This window comes from Malaclemys terrapin, chromosome 10, assembly GCF_027887155.1.
Source record: "Malaclemys terrapin pileata isolate rMalTer1 chromosome 10, rMalTer1.hap1, whole genome shotgun sequence".
Lineage (NCBI taxonomy): Eukaryota > Metazoa > Chordata > Testudines > Emydidae > Malaclemys > Malaclemys terrapin.
In genome coordinates, this window is record NC_071514.1 from 39,076,552 (window position 1) to 39,092,803 (window position 16,252).

General features: G+C 51.1%; 1 protein-coding gene across 1 annotated transcript; it reads right to left on the reverse strand.

Annotated features, from left to right (window-relative positions):
- Positions 1-108: 108 nt before the first annotated feature.
- Positions 109-4,235, reverse strand: LOC128844895 (growth arrest-specific protein 1-like). Its single transcript, XM_054043022.1, has one exon. The coding sequence runs from the start codon at positions 3,489-3,491 to the stop codon at positions 2,715-2,717; it is 777 nt and encodes a 258-aa protein (XP_053898997.1). The 5' UTR covers positions 3,492-4,235; the 3' UTR covers positions 109-2,714.
- Between the last annotated feature and the right edge of the window lie 12,017 nt (positions 4,236-16,252).

Below are 16,252 nucleotides of genomic sequence, written 5' to 3' on the forward strand. Positions count from 1 at the left end.
CTTAAAAAAAAAAAGCCAGTCTTGGGCACCTGCAATTAATCTGTGTCCACTCCCCACTCCCACAGCTCCAGAAGAATTCTAAGGAGATTCAAGATACCCAAGCCAATATTGTAACTTTGTCAAAAACTTTTATCGAAATTGTACCAAAAATACATGTTCTAATGATGAATTAGAAAAAAGTAAAGAGTTTACAGTGACAGGGTTATGCTTATTTTACAATTTAAATAACCTCAGGTTAGCCCCCTACTTTCTGTACAAAATATGTGTGCAGGAAAAGAAGTTCCAAGCAATATACATATTCACAATGGTTAGCCAAAGTCTGGTTGCAGTTGAGGATCTGCGGCTTTGCATGCATTAAAAGCAATGGAGCACCTAGAAGAGAGGGCAAATGTTTTTTTAAGTAGCTCCAAAACATGAGTAACCAGAGGGTGACCCTTGGACCAGCTCAACCCTATGGCATGCTCTAGAGTCTATGGATACGTCTACACTGCACTAAAAGCCCCACCAGATGGCTGGGCCTGGCCTGGGTCAGCTGACTTGGGCTCCCAGGGCTTGGTCTGTGGGCTGAAGATTGCAGTGTAGACATTTGGGCTCTAAGAGCCTGTGAGCGCAGGTAGGTCTCAGAGCATGGGCTCCACCCCGAGCCCAAAGGTCTACACTGCTATTTTGAGCCCCACAGCCGAGCCCTGCGAACCTCAGTCAACTGACCTAGGCTCTGAGACTCAGTGCATTTGGTTTTTAGTTAAAACAAATTGTGAGCTTATACAGATGTTAGGTGTAACCCTAAGACTTCCCAGCATATTTGGGGGAGTGGTCCGCATGTCTGGATGTCCCTGTTCTGGCACATCAGGATGTGAGCCACAGGAGAGTATCACTTGTACACCCAGGGTCCAATCTGAAGTCATTGGAAAGCTCAGGCCTACAAGGAAGAAGCATGCTACAGAGAGAAAGCAATCCCAGTGGGCTTACACGGGGGTGTACGGTACCAGAGACTAGGTTTACTACATAGACCTGCAGGCCTTGGCATGATCACTGTAGTTATTGTCAGGGTTATAAAAATTCTGCTAAAATTAATTTATACTGATAAGTTTCCTGGCTATGGACTATGGGAAGCAGGAGGGAATAAGAAGTGAAGTGCTCAGCTTGGATGGCAAAAGGGCGCTCACATTCACCCTGGGCTATTGGATTCCTCTTTCCCCTATTTCCCTAGGTCTGTGATGGCCGGTCAGGGGTCAGGGGTCAGGGGCTGCTCACCACTGATGGGCTTTCAGCTCCCTTCATGCCATGCCTTGTAGGTCCCAGCAACTAGGAGGTTGCGAGAGCATATTTGCCATAGGCTGCTAGTGGGGATCAACCAGGTAATTAGAATCATAGAAGATTAGGGTTGGAAGGGACCTCAGGAGGTCATCTAGTCCAACCTCCTGCTCAAAGCAGGACCAATCTCAACTAAATCATCTCAGCCAGGGCTTTGTCAATTATTTTGGTTCATTCTGCCAATACTTCTGTGAGATAGGAATTATTATTATTAAACCCATTTCACAGATGGGGTAAACTAAGGCAGAGAGAGAGGGCCAGGCCTTACGGACACTGCAAACCTGTGTCTGGAAAATGTGCCTCTGCTAACTCTGTTTTGCTGCCATGTGCTTTGAAAGCCACTCTCAATCTTGGTGTGCAATTTATGTAATTTTGCTTAAGTTCACCCAGTGAAATGCTAGAAATAGAATCCAAGCATCCAGATTCATCATCTTCTGCTCTAAGCATTAGACAAGACCCTCTCTTCCCAACACAGTATTGCCAACTCATTGCAAAACTATTGCAAGTCTTGCGCTGTACTTAAATCTGTCATCACATAAGACTCCAAACTTTCATTTCTTTAATGAAGGAAATGTCTTGCCCTTGTGGCTGGGTGTAAAAACACGACCCTCAAAAGGCTCAAAACCCAAAGGCAAAGAAAAATAACTCCTAATTTTTTTCAGAGTAACAGCCGTGTTAGTCTGTATCCGCAAAAAGAAGAACAGGAGTACTTTTATTTTTTAAATCTCACAATTTTTTCTAGCCAGTCTCAATTTCTTGGAGCCTGACTCATGAGCCCTGAACAGCTGGGACAGTGTGGGGCCATCCTCAATTCAATGCTTTGTAACCAGATGTTTGAAGATTTCCTGGCTTCTGTTAGCCCTAGTGTTTGGAATGGAGAGCTCCCCTCTGGGTGAATACCTATGTCCACAGGTATGAACCACACACAAGAGCAAGAATGGGGATTACAGCATTTTCTGATCCCTCTAGTGTCCCTCAAACTAGCTCTTCCCCTGGAACTGAGAATTTAGGGTGAGCAGTATATAGAGTACAGACTCAGTCCCTGGCTGGGCTCCCCTGGTAGGCTCTAGTCACCTGCCGCATCTCTCCTCCGGTGAAAGAGAAAATGATGTTTCCGGGGTCCAAGGGAAAGGCATCTCGGCCCCTCCAGCCACCTCTACCTCTACGGAAACCTCAGCCCGTGGAGAAATGCTGGACAAGCACCCAGAGTCCCAGTGCCGGGAAAGGCGCCTCTAAACGGGGCCCTCCGGGTGGCTAGCGACCCTGAGTGTCAGCCGGGACCCCTGCTCCAGCTCATGGCAGCCACCTCCAACGCTAGGGGGCCCCTCCGCGTGGTGCTGCACACCAGCTCGCTCCGACCACCCTGAGTCAGCCCCGGGCCAGGCTCCGAGCAGCCCGGCCTAGGGCCAGGAGAGGAGCCGGAGCCCCAGCGGCAGGGCCCCCAGTGCCAGGGCGCGCCAGGCCGGCGCGTCCCGAGAGCGGCCCCCGGAGCGCACCCAGGCGCCGCCCGCGCCCGGCCCCTCGTCCTCTTCCCGCAGGAGCCGCTCCTCGTCCCGGTAGTCCTCGTCCGGGCCCGGCTCGGCGGGCGGCCCGGAGCACAGGCGGCCCATGTTGGCCTTGAGCACCTGGCAGAAGGGGCGCTCGGGCCCGTCGCAAACGCAGCGCTCCAGCGCGGGGCCCCCCGGCGCGGCCAGCAGCTGCCCCATGGCGGCCCGGCAGGCGGCCGTGCAGCGCCGCCCGTTGAAGAGCTGCCCGCAGCGGGCCAAGTAGGCGTCCAGCGGCTCCCGGCAGGCGGGCTCCTGCTGACAGCGGAAGCGGGCGGCCGTGCAGCCCAGGCCGCTGCGGGAGGGCCGGGGCAGGCAGGGCTCGATGGCCGCCTTCAGCCGGCGGCAGCGCGCGTCCTGCCCGCACTCGCAGCGCTCCAGGGCCGGGCCGCTCCGGCTGCGGTTCAGCCGCACCAGCGCCCCGATGCAGTGGCTGGGGCAGCCGCCGGGGGGCTCCCCTCCTCCGGCTCCGGCTCCGGCCAGCACCGGCTCGCAGGCCGCCTGCGACTGGCTATAGGCGGAGCCGCAGTCCGGCTCGTCCTGGCAGCGGAGCAGCGCTTCCCAGCAGGGCTCCCCCGGGGCGCCGCCGCCAGCGCGGCCCCAACACAGCAGCAGCGGCAGGAACAGCCACATGGAGCGAGCGGCGCCCCAGGCTCCATGCGCTCCAGCGCCCGGCTCCGCCTCCAGCCTGCGCTCCTACCCCGGGGCCAGGCAACAGCTGCCGCCTGCTCCGCCAGGCACCGCTCGACTGCAGTCCGAGCGGGCCGTCCCCAGGTGACTCGAAGGGCCCAGTGCTGGTTCCGGTGGCGGGCTCCCCCGGCCTAGGGCAAGTGGCCGTCGGATCCCAGTCACAAGTTGGGCTGGCGCAGACCGGCCCCCGGTTGCGCGACCCGCTGTCCGGTGCACGGTGCAGTCAGGTGCCCGGTGCACGCCCCGCTGACCTGTGCAGTCAGGTGCCCGGTTGCTTGCCCCGCTATCCGGTTCACGGTGCAGTCAGATGCCCGGTTGCACGCCCCCACTTTGCAGTGCAGTCAGGCCCCCGGGTGCATGTTCCCCCCGGTCCCGGTGCACTCCGCGGTCAGATCCCCGGTGCAAAGTGCTGGCGCTCTGCTTCTACCATCCCTCTGGGTGAGGGGCGGGGGGACCCCCACACCCAGTGACGGGGGAAATCTTTTCCATTCATCTTCCAGGCAGTTGCAGACCCATTGTTCCCTTTCCCCTCCTGTTGCAGCCCCTTCCCAGAGCCCCCTCCATCTCTCCGCCCCCTTCCCCTCTGCTCTCCCGGCCTTCCAGTTCCTACAGCTGCCAGTGTGGTCTCCAGGCTTTCCCAAAATGGGGCAGGAAGAGGTTCCTGCTAGTCTCTGCAGAAACGGGCTCACTTACACCTTCCTCTCCCCCCCCCCCCCATCCTAGTAATCACACAGCCATTCTTGTCATGCCTCAGATGGATCTCTTCTGCTCATCTGGCTAATCTTTCTGCAGCCAACATGAGCTCAGGGCCTCTTTGCACAGTGCCGGTGGCAGAGGTTGGTGTGGGTTAGGCAGAGGGGGATTTGCTGTGAGGCTCCAGAGGCCAGAAGAAGAGCAAAGGTGGAGCCTCTGGAGTGGAGAGGCCAGCAGAGGCTAGCTTGGATGGTTGCTGCCTGTCTCGGTGTGGAGGAGGCAGAAGAGTGGACTGGGAGGGTCCAATTCCTCCCTTGCTCTGTGCCTTGCACAGCCATTTAGCCTGTGCAAAATGCTGCTCAATCAGAATGCCAGGCAGAGGCAGCCTTTTGCACTAGGGTAAGTGCAAGCCACAGGGCAGTGGTGAGCCAGGCTTGGAGTGTGTGTGACTGGGGCAGTGCTGGCGGTGACAGTAAATTGAGCACTGACTAGCAGAGGGTGGGCACTAGTCAGCTCTCGGTGGGTTACACTGCTATGCACAAGTGGTCTTACCTGCAGGCCAATTGATTTTTATGCCCGGTTTGGGGAAATGTCCCTGGCCAGCCTTGCCAGGGACCTGAATGGGGAGGGCAGTAGGGCTGGGCTTGTGGGGAAGGATAGAGACACAGAGGTGTGAAAGTGACTCTGGGCATGGAGAGGTCCCTGGTGGTCTGGGGGATTGCTGTGGATGTGGGAACAGAGTGTGAGTGTGTCTGATGCTCGGAGAGTTTGCAGGGCTGGTGTGTAAGGGGTGGCAGTGGTCAGGAGTTTAGCGGGGGAGGGGGGGAGACAGGGTTGGATATGGGTTTTAATCACTGCAAGTAAAAGGGGTGAATAGCATTTTCTGGGCTGGTTCATTCCCTTTGTCTCCCGTGGGCCATGCAGCGAGCTGGTGCCTTTATGGTAGAGAAGATTGTTCACGCCTTGCAGCCTGTCAATAGGGGCCTTTTTCAGATGGCCTCTGTTTTACTGCCATTGCCTTGACAAAGCGCACTTGAGAGCCTGCAAAGAAGTGCAGTTCACTCCATTCCACCCAGCCATTGAAATGGAAACGAACCTGATTTCCCCACCCTCTGGGCTTTCAGGAGGCAGAGGGCGGGGGCAGCAGCAGCCCCCAGGATTCTTGCCAGCTGCACAATAACACAAAGAAGCCTTCCTGATTTCCCTTGGGGAGTGTCCCAGGGAGGAGAGAGGAATGAAGATGGATTCCAGAAACAACCTCTATCCGCCCCCACCCCCATACATTAAACTAAAGAATCTGGAAGGACAAAAGGTTTGATCCTGGTGCTGAGCGCTCTGAGCTTGGGTCCCAAGGACTCTGTCTGAGATGCTGTCAAGCCATAAAGTGCAGACTGGGTTGCATTTCCTTTGATGCACGTATTGCACCCTGAGAGCTTGTCTGCACCGGAAAATTCCATTGTGTTAGAACACGGCCTCGTGGAGTCATGGTAACACATTCGACACAAATTAGCACATGGTGTAGACCCAGACTGTTGTGCTTAACATTGTGGCAACAGGTTGTGGTTAATCTTTAACAAGCTGAGAAGATGTTAACTATGACCGTTCTTGTCTACACTGAGGCCATGTCATGCTAAGGTGTGATTCTAACCTGTTACCTAATGGGTTGCAATTCTGGTGTAGACAAGGCCAAGTTTACATCAGCCTAGGGTTTACCTCAATCAGCTAACACGTGTTAAAACTACACTAGGATTTTAGCTGGTGTTAACGTGATTTTTACCCGGTGTTAACACACGCCATGTCTTTATTCCTAGTAGACAATCGCACAGTTCTAAGCTGCGTTTAACATTGTGTTCATTACCATGATTCCTCAAGGTTGTGTTCTAACATGTAGCTGCCCAGTGCATGCAAACTTTCAGGTGTGCTAGGAAGCTTTTATCAGCATTGATTTGGATGATCATTTTACTCGTGAGTGGTGGAACCATCTCAGACTCATGACTTCTACAGCTCCAACCCATCATCCATTCTGGATGGATTTTACAGGAAAGCTATTATAGAAATATCATAAAGAATGATTTGCACTGCTACTAGTCCTGTTTTTTCTATCCTTCCTTCTATAAAATTACTTCAGGACAGTGCGTCCAACCATTCAGGCCACAACTTGGGGGTCGTGGTGGAAATTCAGCTGAACATGAGCTCCCAGTGTGATGCTATGGCCAAAAGAGCTAACGCGATCCTGGGATGCATAAACGGGAATTTCAGTTAGGAGCAGAGAGGTTATTTTACCTTTATATTTGGCACTGGTGCAATTGTGGCTGGAATACTGAGTCCGGTTCTGGTGCCCACAGTTCAAAACGAATGTTGAAAAATTGGAGAGGGGTCAGAGAAGAGCCACAAGAAAGATTAAAGGATTAGAAAATCTGCCTTATAGTGATAGGCTCAAAGAGTTCAATCTATTTAGCTTAACAAAAAAAAAAGGTTAAGGGGTGACTTACAGTGTGTGTGTGTCTATCTGGGGAATAAATATTTGATAATTGGCTCTTCAGTCTAGCAGAGAAAGGATTGATGTGATCCAGTGCCTAGAAGTTGAAGCTAGACAAATGGAGAATAGGAATAAGGCATGATTTTTTAACAGAGAGACGCATTAACCACTGGAACAAATTAGCAAGGGTCAGGGTGGATTCTCCATCACTGGCCATTTTTAAATCAAGATTGGATTTTTTTTCTCAAAGCTCTGCTCTAGGAATGATTTTGGGGCAGGTCTCTGGCCTGCGTTATACAGGAGGTCAGACTGGATATTCACAATGGTCCCTTCTGGCCTTAGAACCTATGACTCAATTCTAAGTAATACCTTTTACCTGAATTCGCTTTTCCACATATGATGATGGCAGGATGTTAAGGTCTGATATTTTATGATCTATGGCACCACAGTTAAAAGTCCCTGAAAGCAAGAGGAAGGATGGACCAGCCTAGGACTTGGGAAACCTGGGTTCACCTCCCAGCTCTACTACGGTCACTTAGCCACTCTGTGCCTTAATTTCCCATCTGTAAAATGGGGTAACAGCACTGCCATACTTCACAGGGGTGTTCAAGGATAAATACATTAAAGATTGTGAGGCGTTAGATACTACAGTAATGGGGGCCATATAAATACCATCGTAGACAGACCTTTCTGACTGTTTCAGAGTAACAGTGGGCTGTAGTCCACGAAAGCTTATGCTCTAATAAATTTGTTAGTCTCTAAGGTGCCACAAGTACTCCTGTTCTTCTTTCTGACTGTATAAAGAGCCTGGATAAGTGATGAAATATTAGATCTGGAATCTGTCACTGAATATTACATATCCTGGGTCTCAGGTGAGTGTAATTTTTGGATGATGATAAGGGGAATCTCACATCCCTGTGAAAGAAGGAACATTTCGCTGGCAGCTGGTAGTTGTTTTCAAATGGCAGCAGCTGGGATACGCCAGGGGCTTGCATTAGTGGAGCTATGCTGATGGCTGAAATCAAGGCAAATCCCCAATCTAGACAAGGCCTGAAATAGATGGAAATGTGCTGCATTTATGTATCTGGGCTCAGCTGAGCCTTTGTTACACACTCCCATGCATTTTTGGCAGGGTTAGTACAGAATCTTTACACTTCAAGGAGCCAGTTTTGCAAACCAGCCCCAAATAGTACTTTGCATGGAGTCAGTATGGGTATTGTTGACCTGAGCCCTGGTCTACACTACGGGATTAGGTCTAATTTAGCCACGTTAGGTAGATTTTTATAATGAATGTGTCTACCAACAAACCCAGTTCCGTTGACCTAAAGGGCTCTTAAAATGGACTTCTGTACTCCTCCCCGGTGAGGGGAGTAATGCTAAAATTTGGGGTAGTGCAGACGCAATTCGACGTTATTGGCCTCCAGGAGCTATCCCAGACTGCTCCAATGTGACCGCTCTGGACAGCACTTTCTACTCCAATGCACTAGCCAGGTACACAGGAAAAGCCCTGGGAAATTTTGAATTTTATTTTCTGTTTGGTCAGTGTGGTGAGCTCAGCAGCACAGGTGACCATGCAGGCCTCCCAGAATCGCATGGACCAAACGGGAGACACTGGATCTGATTGCTGTATGGGGAGAAGAATCTGTGCAGGAAGAACTCTGATCAAAAAGAAGAAATGCAAATATATATGCCAAAATCGCACAGGGCATGGTGCACAGAGGCTACAACAGGGACACGCAGCAGTGCTACGTGAAAGTTAAGGAGCTCAGGCAAACCTACCAAAAGACAAAGGAGGCAAATGGTCACTCCGGGTCAGAGCCCCATACATGTCACTTCTATGATCAGCTGCATGGCATTCTAGGGGGGGACCCTACCACTACCCCCCCACCACTGTTTGTGGACACCTGCAAGGGGGAAATCTCACACAACAGGGAGGAGGATTTTATGGATGATGAGGAGGAGAATGCGCAGCAGGCAAGTGGTGAATCCGTTCTCCCAGGCAGCCAGGACCTTTTCATCACCCTGGAGCCAAGGCAGGATCCCTGACCCTGAAGGCAGAGAAGGCACCTCTGGTGAGCGCACATTGGTAACTACGGTACAGGGTTTAAAAGCAATAGTGTTTAATGTTTGATTTGCCCTGAAGACTTGGGATGCATTCGCAGCCAGTACAGCTACTGGAAAAATCTGTTAACGTGTCTGGGGATGGAGTGGGAATCCGCCAGGGACATCTCCATGAAGTTCTCCTGGAGGTACTCTGAAACCCTTTGCAGAAGGTTTCTGGGGAGACCTGCCTTATTTCGTCCTCCATGGTAGGACACTTTACCACCCCAAGCCAGTAGCAAGTAGTCTGGAATCATTGCAGCAAAAAGCATGCCAGCGAATGGTCCTGGATTTTGGTCGCATTCAAGCAACATTTGGTCTATATCTTTCTGTGTTAGCCTCAGGAGAGTGATAACATTCATGGTCACCTGGTTGAAATAGGGAAATTTTTGTAAGGAAACAGTAAAAGGACCCTGTTCATGCTGGGCCGTTTGCACTTGGCTAAAAGGGATCATCCCTGAGAATAGCCACGTGGTGGGGTGTGGGGCGGTGTGTGCTGCACATCCACCCAAAAACCACAGCCCCTCCTTTTAAATGGCAAACCCAACCGGCATTGCTTGCTATGGGAAAGGAGGGCACTGCAGTTTGAAACCATTCCCACATGTTATGAAGGTGTTAGAAGCCAACCCCACATATCCTTTGGCTTACCATGGCTGCCCAGAAACTGAATTCTGTTGCCTAGCTGTGTGTGATGTGTCACCATACCGGCAGGCGCTCAATATAAAAGGCAAAATACGACCTTGTACCTAAAGCACATGTGCGGTCTGCTGTGAATTGCTTGATTCACTGTGAAAGAGTCTCCCTTTTGTTCTCAGAAATGTATCATCTTAAATTTTACTCTCCCTTTTTATCCCCTCACAGGTGCAAATGTTTCTATGCTCCCCCTATCATCTCCGTCCCTGAGGTTATCGCAGATTAGAAGGTGAAAAAAATGCACTCGCGATGACATGTTTTCCAAGCTCATGCAGTCCTCCCGCACTGATAGGACACATGGAGGCATTCAGTTGCAGAGTCCAGGAAAACATTAAGTGAGCGTGATGAGAAGAGGCAGGATGCGATGCTGAGGCTAATGGGAGAGCAAACAGACATGCTCTGGTGTCTGGTGGAGCTGCAGGAAAGCCACCAATAGCACAGTTCACCGCTGCATCCACTGTATAACTGCCTGCCCCCCTCCCCAAGTTCCATATCTTCCTCACCCAGACGCCCAAGAACGCCGGAGGGAGGCTCCGGGCACCCAGCCACTCCAGTCCAGAGGATGGCCCAAGCAACAGAAGGCTGTCATTCAAACAGTTTTGATTTGTAGTGTGGCTACAATAAGCAATGTGGCCTTGTCCTTCCCTCCTCCCCACCCCATCCCACTCAGGCTACCTTGTCAGTTATCTCACTTTTTAAAAAATTAATAAAGAAAGAATGCATGGTTTCAAAACAATAGTGACTTTGTTTCCTTTACCAGCTGTAATCGAAGGGGGGAGGGTGGTTGGCTTACATGGAATTAAAATCAACAAGGGGTGGGTTTGCATCAAGGAGAAACACACACAACTCTCACACGGTAGCCTGGCAAGTCATGACATTGGTTTTCAAAGACTCTCTGATGCGCAGCATGCCTTGCTGTGCTCTTCTAATCGCCCTGGTGTCTGTTCAAAATCAGCCGCCAGGCGATTTGCCTCAACCTCCCACCCCGCCATAAATGTCTCCCCCTTATTCTCACAGATATTATGGAGCACACAGCAAGCAGCAATAACAATGGGAATATTAGTTGCGCTGAGGTCTAACCTAGTCAGCAAACAGCACCAGTGAGTTTTTAAACATCCAAAGGCACATTCTACCACCATTCTGCACTTGCTCAGCCTATTGTTGAACTGCTGCTTACTACTGTCCAGGCTGCCTGTGTACGGCTTCATGAGCCATGGGAGCAAGGGGTAGGCTGGGTCCCCAAGGATAACTATTGGCATTTCAACATCCCCAACAGTAATTTTCTGGTCTGGGAAGTAAGTCCCTTCTTGCAGCTGTTCAAACAGCCCGGAGTTCCTAAAGATGTGAGCGTCGTGCACCTTTCCTGGCTATCACACATTGATGTCGGTGAAACGTCCCTTGTGATCCACCAGTGCTTGCTGCACCATTGAGAAGTACTCCTTGCGGTTTACGTACTGGTTGGCAAGGTGGTCTGGTGCCAAGATAGGGATATGTATTCCGTCTATGGCCCCACCACAGTTAGGGAACCCCATTGCAGCAAAGCCATCCACTATGGCCTGCACATTTCCCAGAGTCACTACCCTTGATAGCAGAACGTCAGTGATTGCATTGGCTACTTGAATCCCCACAGTAGATTTGCCCACTCCAAATTGATTCCCGACTGACCGGTAGCTGTCTGGCGTTGCAAGCTTCCACAGGGCTATCGCCACTCGATTCTCAACTTTCAGGGCAGCTCTCATCTTGGTATTCCTGCGCTTCAGGGCAGGGGGAAAGCAACTCACAGAGTTCCAGGAAAGTGGCCTTACGCATGCGAAAGTTTCGCAGCCACTGGGAATCATCCCATACCTGCAACACTATGTGGTCCCACCAGTCTGTGTTTGTTTGCCGGGCCCAGAATCAGCATTCCACTGTATCAACCAGCCCCACTGTCTCCATGATGTCCCAATTGCCACATCCCATGCTTTCAGGAACGTCTGTGTCCATGTCCTCCTCACAATCGTCCTTGTGCTGGTGTCTCTTAGCCTGGTTCTGCACATACTGCAGTATAATGCGCGAGGTGTTTAAAATGCTCACAACAGCAGCACTGAGCTGAGCGGGCTCCATGCTTGCCGTGCTATGGCATATGCACGGGTAACCCAGGAAAAAAAGGCGTGAAATGATTGTCTGCAGTTGCTTTCATGGAGGGCGCGAGGGAGGGGAAACTGATGACTGTACCCAAAACCACCCGCAACAATCTTTTTGCCCCATCGGGCATTGGGAACTTAACCCAGAATTCCAATGGACAGTGGAGACTGTGGGAACTGTGGGATAGCTGCCCACAGCGCACCACTCCGTGAGTCGATGCTAGCCTTGGTACTGTGGACACACTCCGCCGACTTAATGCGCTTAGTGGGGACATATACAATTGACGGTATGTAATCGGGTTTCAGAGTAACAGCCGTGTTAGTTTGTATCCGCAAAAAGAACAGGAGTACTTCTGGAGACTGACTAAAATTTATTTGAGCATAAGCTTTCATGGTCTACAACCCCTTCATCAGATGCATAGAATGGAACATATAGTAAGAAATATATATATATACAGAGAACATGAAAAGGTGGAAGTAGCCATACCAACTGTAAGAGGATAATTAATTAAATCAATTTCTATAAAATTGACCTAATTTCATAGTGTAGACATACATACCCTTAGATGCACTTGAAAAATGAGAGGGGCATTCAGGTGAAAGGAGGACTTGCAAGCACACATCTGTCCTGAGATAATTTGCCTCCCACCAATAAAGTTGTTAGCAGCTGTTCTCTTAAATTTAAAACAGCTGCTCTCTAATAATACTCTTGCATGAGTGCAGTGCCATGTCACAATGGAGGAAGAAACAAATTGCATTAGCAATAGTGTGCACGAAAAGGTTATAGCTGAGATGGTGGAATCTAAATCCACCAATACTGAAAGACTGGGAGACAGTCTTAGTTGGTGTAAATGGGTGGAGCTGGATTAAATGCAATGGAAATACACTGGCCCAAATTGGCTTTGATGGCACAACACCAATTTATATCTCTGGATAATACTGTTTTGGTTTGAGTGCATGAGAGAGGGAGAGGGAGTGGGAACAGCTCTTTTGGCATCAGTGGAGCTACCTTGATTCCCACCAGCTGAGGATCTGGCCCGTGCCTTTTCAGGATCTGCTGCACTGACTGAACGCTGACAGAGCAACATTTCAGGCGGTATTGGAGAAATGTTTGGAAATAAAATATAATTGACGCAAAGAAGAAATATAAATTTGTTCCTATACGTGTAGAGGAATGCTGCACACAAAGGATGGGAAAGTCTCTTCATCTCTGAGTGCACAGCACCCAGCACATTAGGGAATGCAGATTGGGGCTTTTGGGTACTACCGTTATATAAATAATTGCTAGTTAATTATCCATTTTTTAATTTTCCTTGTTTCAGTCCACAGTCAAGGAGTTGTCTGGATCGGTGTGTCTTTTTTTCTATTGTGCAGCAGCACAAGTCGCATCTCACACCAGTGCGGCACATCTGCATTGCAGGGGATTGCACTTGTTTTTCTGGTGCAAAAAGTCCCAGTATAGATGGGCCTAACTAGGCTAAACAATAGTGGATCCAATCTCATGCATCAGGCCCTCAGCTTGCCACTATGGGGGTCAGGAAGGAATTTCCTTCTCTGATGTATAATTGGCTAGATGTGTTATCAGCCGGGAGAGATTAACCACTAAGAACAATAGATTCATGCCCTGAACTCAGGTCATGTGATAATGCTAAAGTAAAGCCACCACAACCCCAGATATTAATGTGTTTAGGCCCCTGTTTGCCTTAATCCAGCCCTAATGCTGAAGACATTTTGTTTTCCTCTGAAACATCATGTGGTCATCATTTTTGTGGTACCCATTCATACTATACTGTAAGCAGTTTTGAATGCCAATGAACTCTCTAAATGCTAAAATGTGGGTTAGTGCAGTGTAGTGTTGTACCCAGTGTGATGCCAGTGCTGGTGTTTGGAACCAATCATTCACATTCATGGTTCTGTGCCTGAGATGTATAATGGCTGAGAGGGAACTCTCTCCACACCAGATGGCTGGGTGTTCAGATACATAAGTCTGTGCCATGAGTCCTGGAGAGCATTTGAAAGACTTAGCAAAGTCAAAGTTACCAAGCAAAGGAGACCGCTAGATTCCTAGGCTGCGTTTTGAACCCACTTATTAACTACGGGCTACAGGGCAAAGATACACTTCAGAACAGCTTCTGTGGATCCCCACACCTGGGACATGTGTGCGCCATTGGCACCGTGCACATGGAACCTTATGAGAAGGTTCCATGTGGTCACTGGAATGTCGGCGTAAGTTCTCTGCAGCCGGCATAAGTTTAGTGCAAGTGTAACGGGGTGAGATTCCCTGTGGCTTAGCTCCTGTTTCACCACTGCAGGGTTTTGTGCCATTGTCTCATCTTCCCTGCACTCCTTCCTCTTGCTCAGCATAGTTGTTAAGTGGCACCTGCCCCATGTGGTTGTATGACTTCAGTAGCGATATCCTTGGGCTCCTTGGCCAGCCTGGAGTTTGGGTCGCTTCTTCTGTCGATCTGGTTTGGGTGGCCAGTTTTCAGTTGGCGCTGCCTCCCTTTATGTCGGGCCGAGATGGTGGATTCCAAACACAAGGTGAGCTGTAAGCAGCATGCTTCTTGCGGGGGGTGAGACATTCCTGTCAGATCAGGATGCACACTGTATGCCGGCCTTAGGAGACAGGCACAGGCTGACAGGGCCGGATTAACTCTCCTGTGGGCCCGGGGCTATTAGATTTTGGGTTTGGAGTGGAGGAGTGGGCTCAGGGCTGGGCAGGGGATTGGGGTGCAGGAGGGGTTGCAGCTCCAGATAGAGGAGTGGGCTCTGGGTTGGGGCCAGAGATGGGACAGGGGGTTAGGGTGCAGCAGGAGGTTCAGGGTGCAGACTCTGGATGGGAGTTTGGGGGCTCTGGGCTCGGGTAGGGGGTTGGGGTGCAGGAGAGGGTGTGGGGTGCAGGCTCTGGCCAGGAGGTGCTTATCTCAGGCGGCTCCTGGTCAGCGGCGCAGCAGGGCTAAGGCAGGATCCCTGCCTGCCCTGGCTCCACACTGCTCTGCTCCCCGAGGTGGCCAGCATGTCCGGCCCTGAGGCAGAGGGGCCAGGCCGCTCTGCGTGGTGCACACTGCCTGTGCCCGCAGGCGCTGCCCCTGCAGCTCCCATTGTCCGCAGTACCCAGCCAATGGGAGCTGCGGAGCCAGGCGTGGGGGCAGCACACAGAGATTCCCTGAACACCCCAGGCCTAGGGGCTGCAGGGGCACATCGGCGAGCCGGCGCTTGTGGCTCCTGCCCTGGGGGAGGGGCGCTGGGGCTCGGGGACCCAGTGTCCAGCCTGCGGCACAGAGACTTGCCGTGGGCCAGATTAAAAGAAGCAGTGGGCCACATGTGGCCTGCGGGGCCCCCCTTAGCCTGAGGCCCTGGGCTGCAGCCCCTAAAGCCCCTGCATTAATCTGGACCTGCTGGCTGAGGGGATGCACTTTTTGTGCTGGGTTCGCTCTGTAAGCCTGCAGGGATAGTCAGTATCACCTGACATCCCCGCTCCTGGAGGAAGCGCGTAACCCTCCTGCTGCTCACTCTGCTGGATCGGGCCTGTTCAGTGAGTCTGGTTGTTACAGAACCAGTCAAATGTATTAAATCTCGTATTCAGACATGGTATATGTTAGCTACCGTCCCTAGCCCTGAAGGTCCACGGTTGATTAGGTCAAGGCAGCATATATGACAGGTTGCATCTCTTGCAGAGATTTGCAAGGCCCTGCTGGAAATGCCGTTCAAAGCATTAGGCAGCACTGCTCTCCGAATATGACGTCTCATTCTGAGGTCCAGTTTGGTGGAGCAGTGTTGAAATCTTTGTTGAATTAAAATCAGTCCTCTCCTGGGGCTGGTTATACTGCTTGCTGACCTCCCAGGAAGCACCAGCCCCAAAGCAGGAGGAAAGTTTACTTGCCAAGAACTGTAGTTATTTGAGTGCGTTGTACATCCATCCTCCTCACTCTCCTGACCCTCTCCCTTTGAATATTTCTGACAGTAGCGTGAGGTAGTGGAAGGCCCTGCAGCGAATGGAGGTGGCTTCCTTTTATATTTGTGCCAAACACGTGGGCCCCTAAGAAGAAGTGGATGTGCAGCCCCACCCCAGTCATTGTGGCATTGGGGGCACCCAGCTTGAAGAACTGCAGTTATTGGTAGGTGATCTTTTTCCCTTAAATTCCGACTTGGACCAGTTAATATGCTAGGCTTCATAGATGCATAGATTCCAAAGTCAGAAGGGATCCATTGTGATCATTAGTCTGACTCCCTGTATGACACGGACCAGAGACCTGCCCCAAAATAATCCTTGGCACAGATCTTTGAGAAAAAGCATCCAATTTTGATTTATCAATGCAGACATCAGGGCAGCAAGCCCCCCCACCCCCCCCCAACCCCCAACAAAATACTGGCCACTGACCTGAGTGATGCTTAGGAAATGGACAAGAGGCCATGTCAGTTGCTGGCAAGGTGGAGGCTGCCAGATCCTCTCACTTCCTGTATCATAACAGGAACAGTGTGTCGCATGAACAACCTGGCCATGGTGCATGGGCCCAAGGCTGCACAGCACACTGCTCAAACCCCTTCCCCTCTATACCTAGACGCCAGCCATGGGCACCCGTCAGAGCTCGCCACCAAGTTACTGCCTGTGTGCT

What these genes read in the sequence shown, in the direction of transcription:
- LOC128844895 (XM_054043022.1), bottom strand. Translation starts at nt 3,491, where the DNA reads ATGTGGCTGTTCCTGCCGCTGCTGCTGTGTTGGGGCCGCGCTGGCGGC.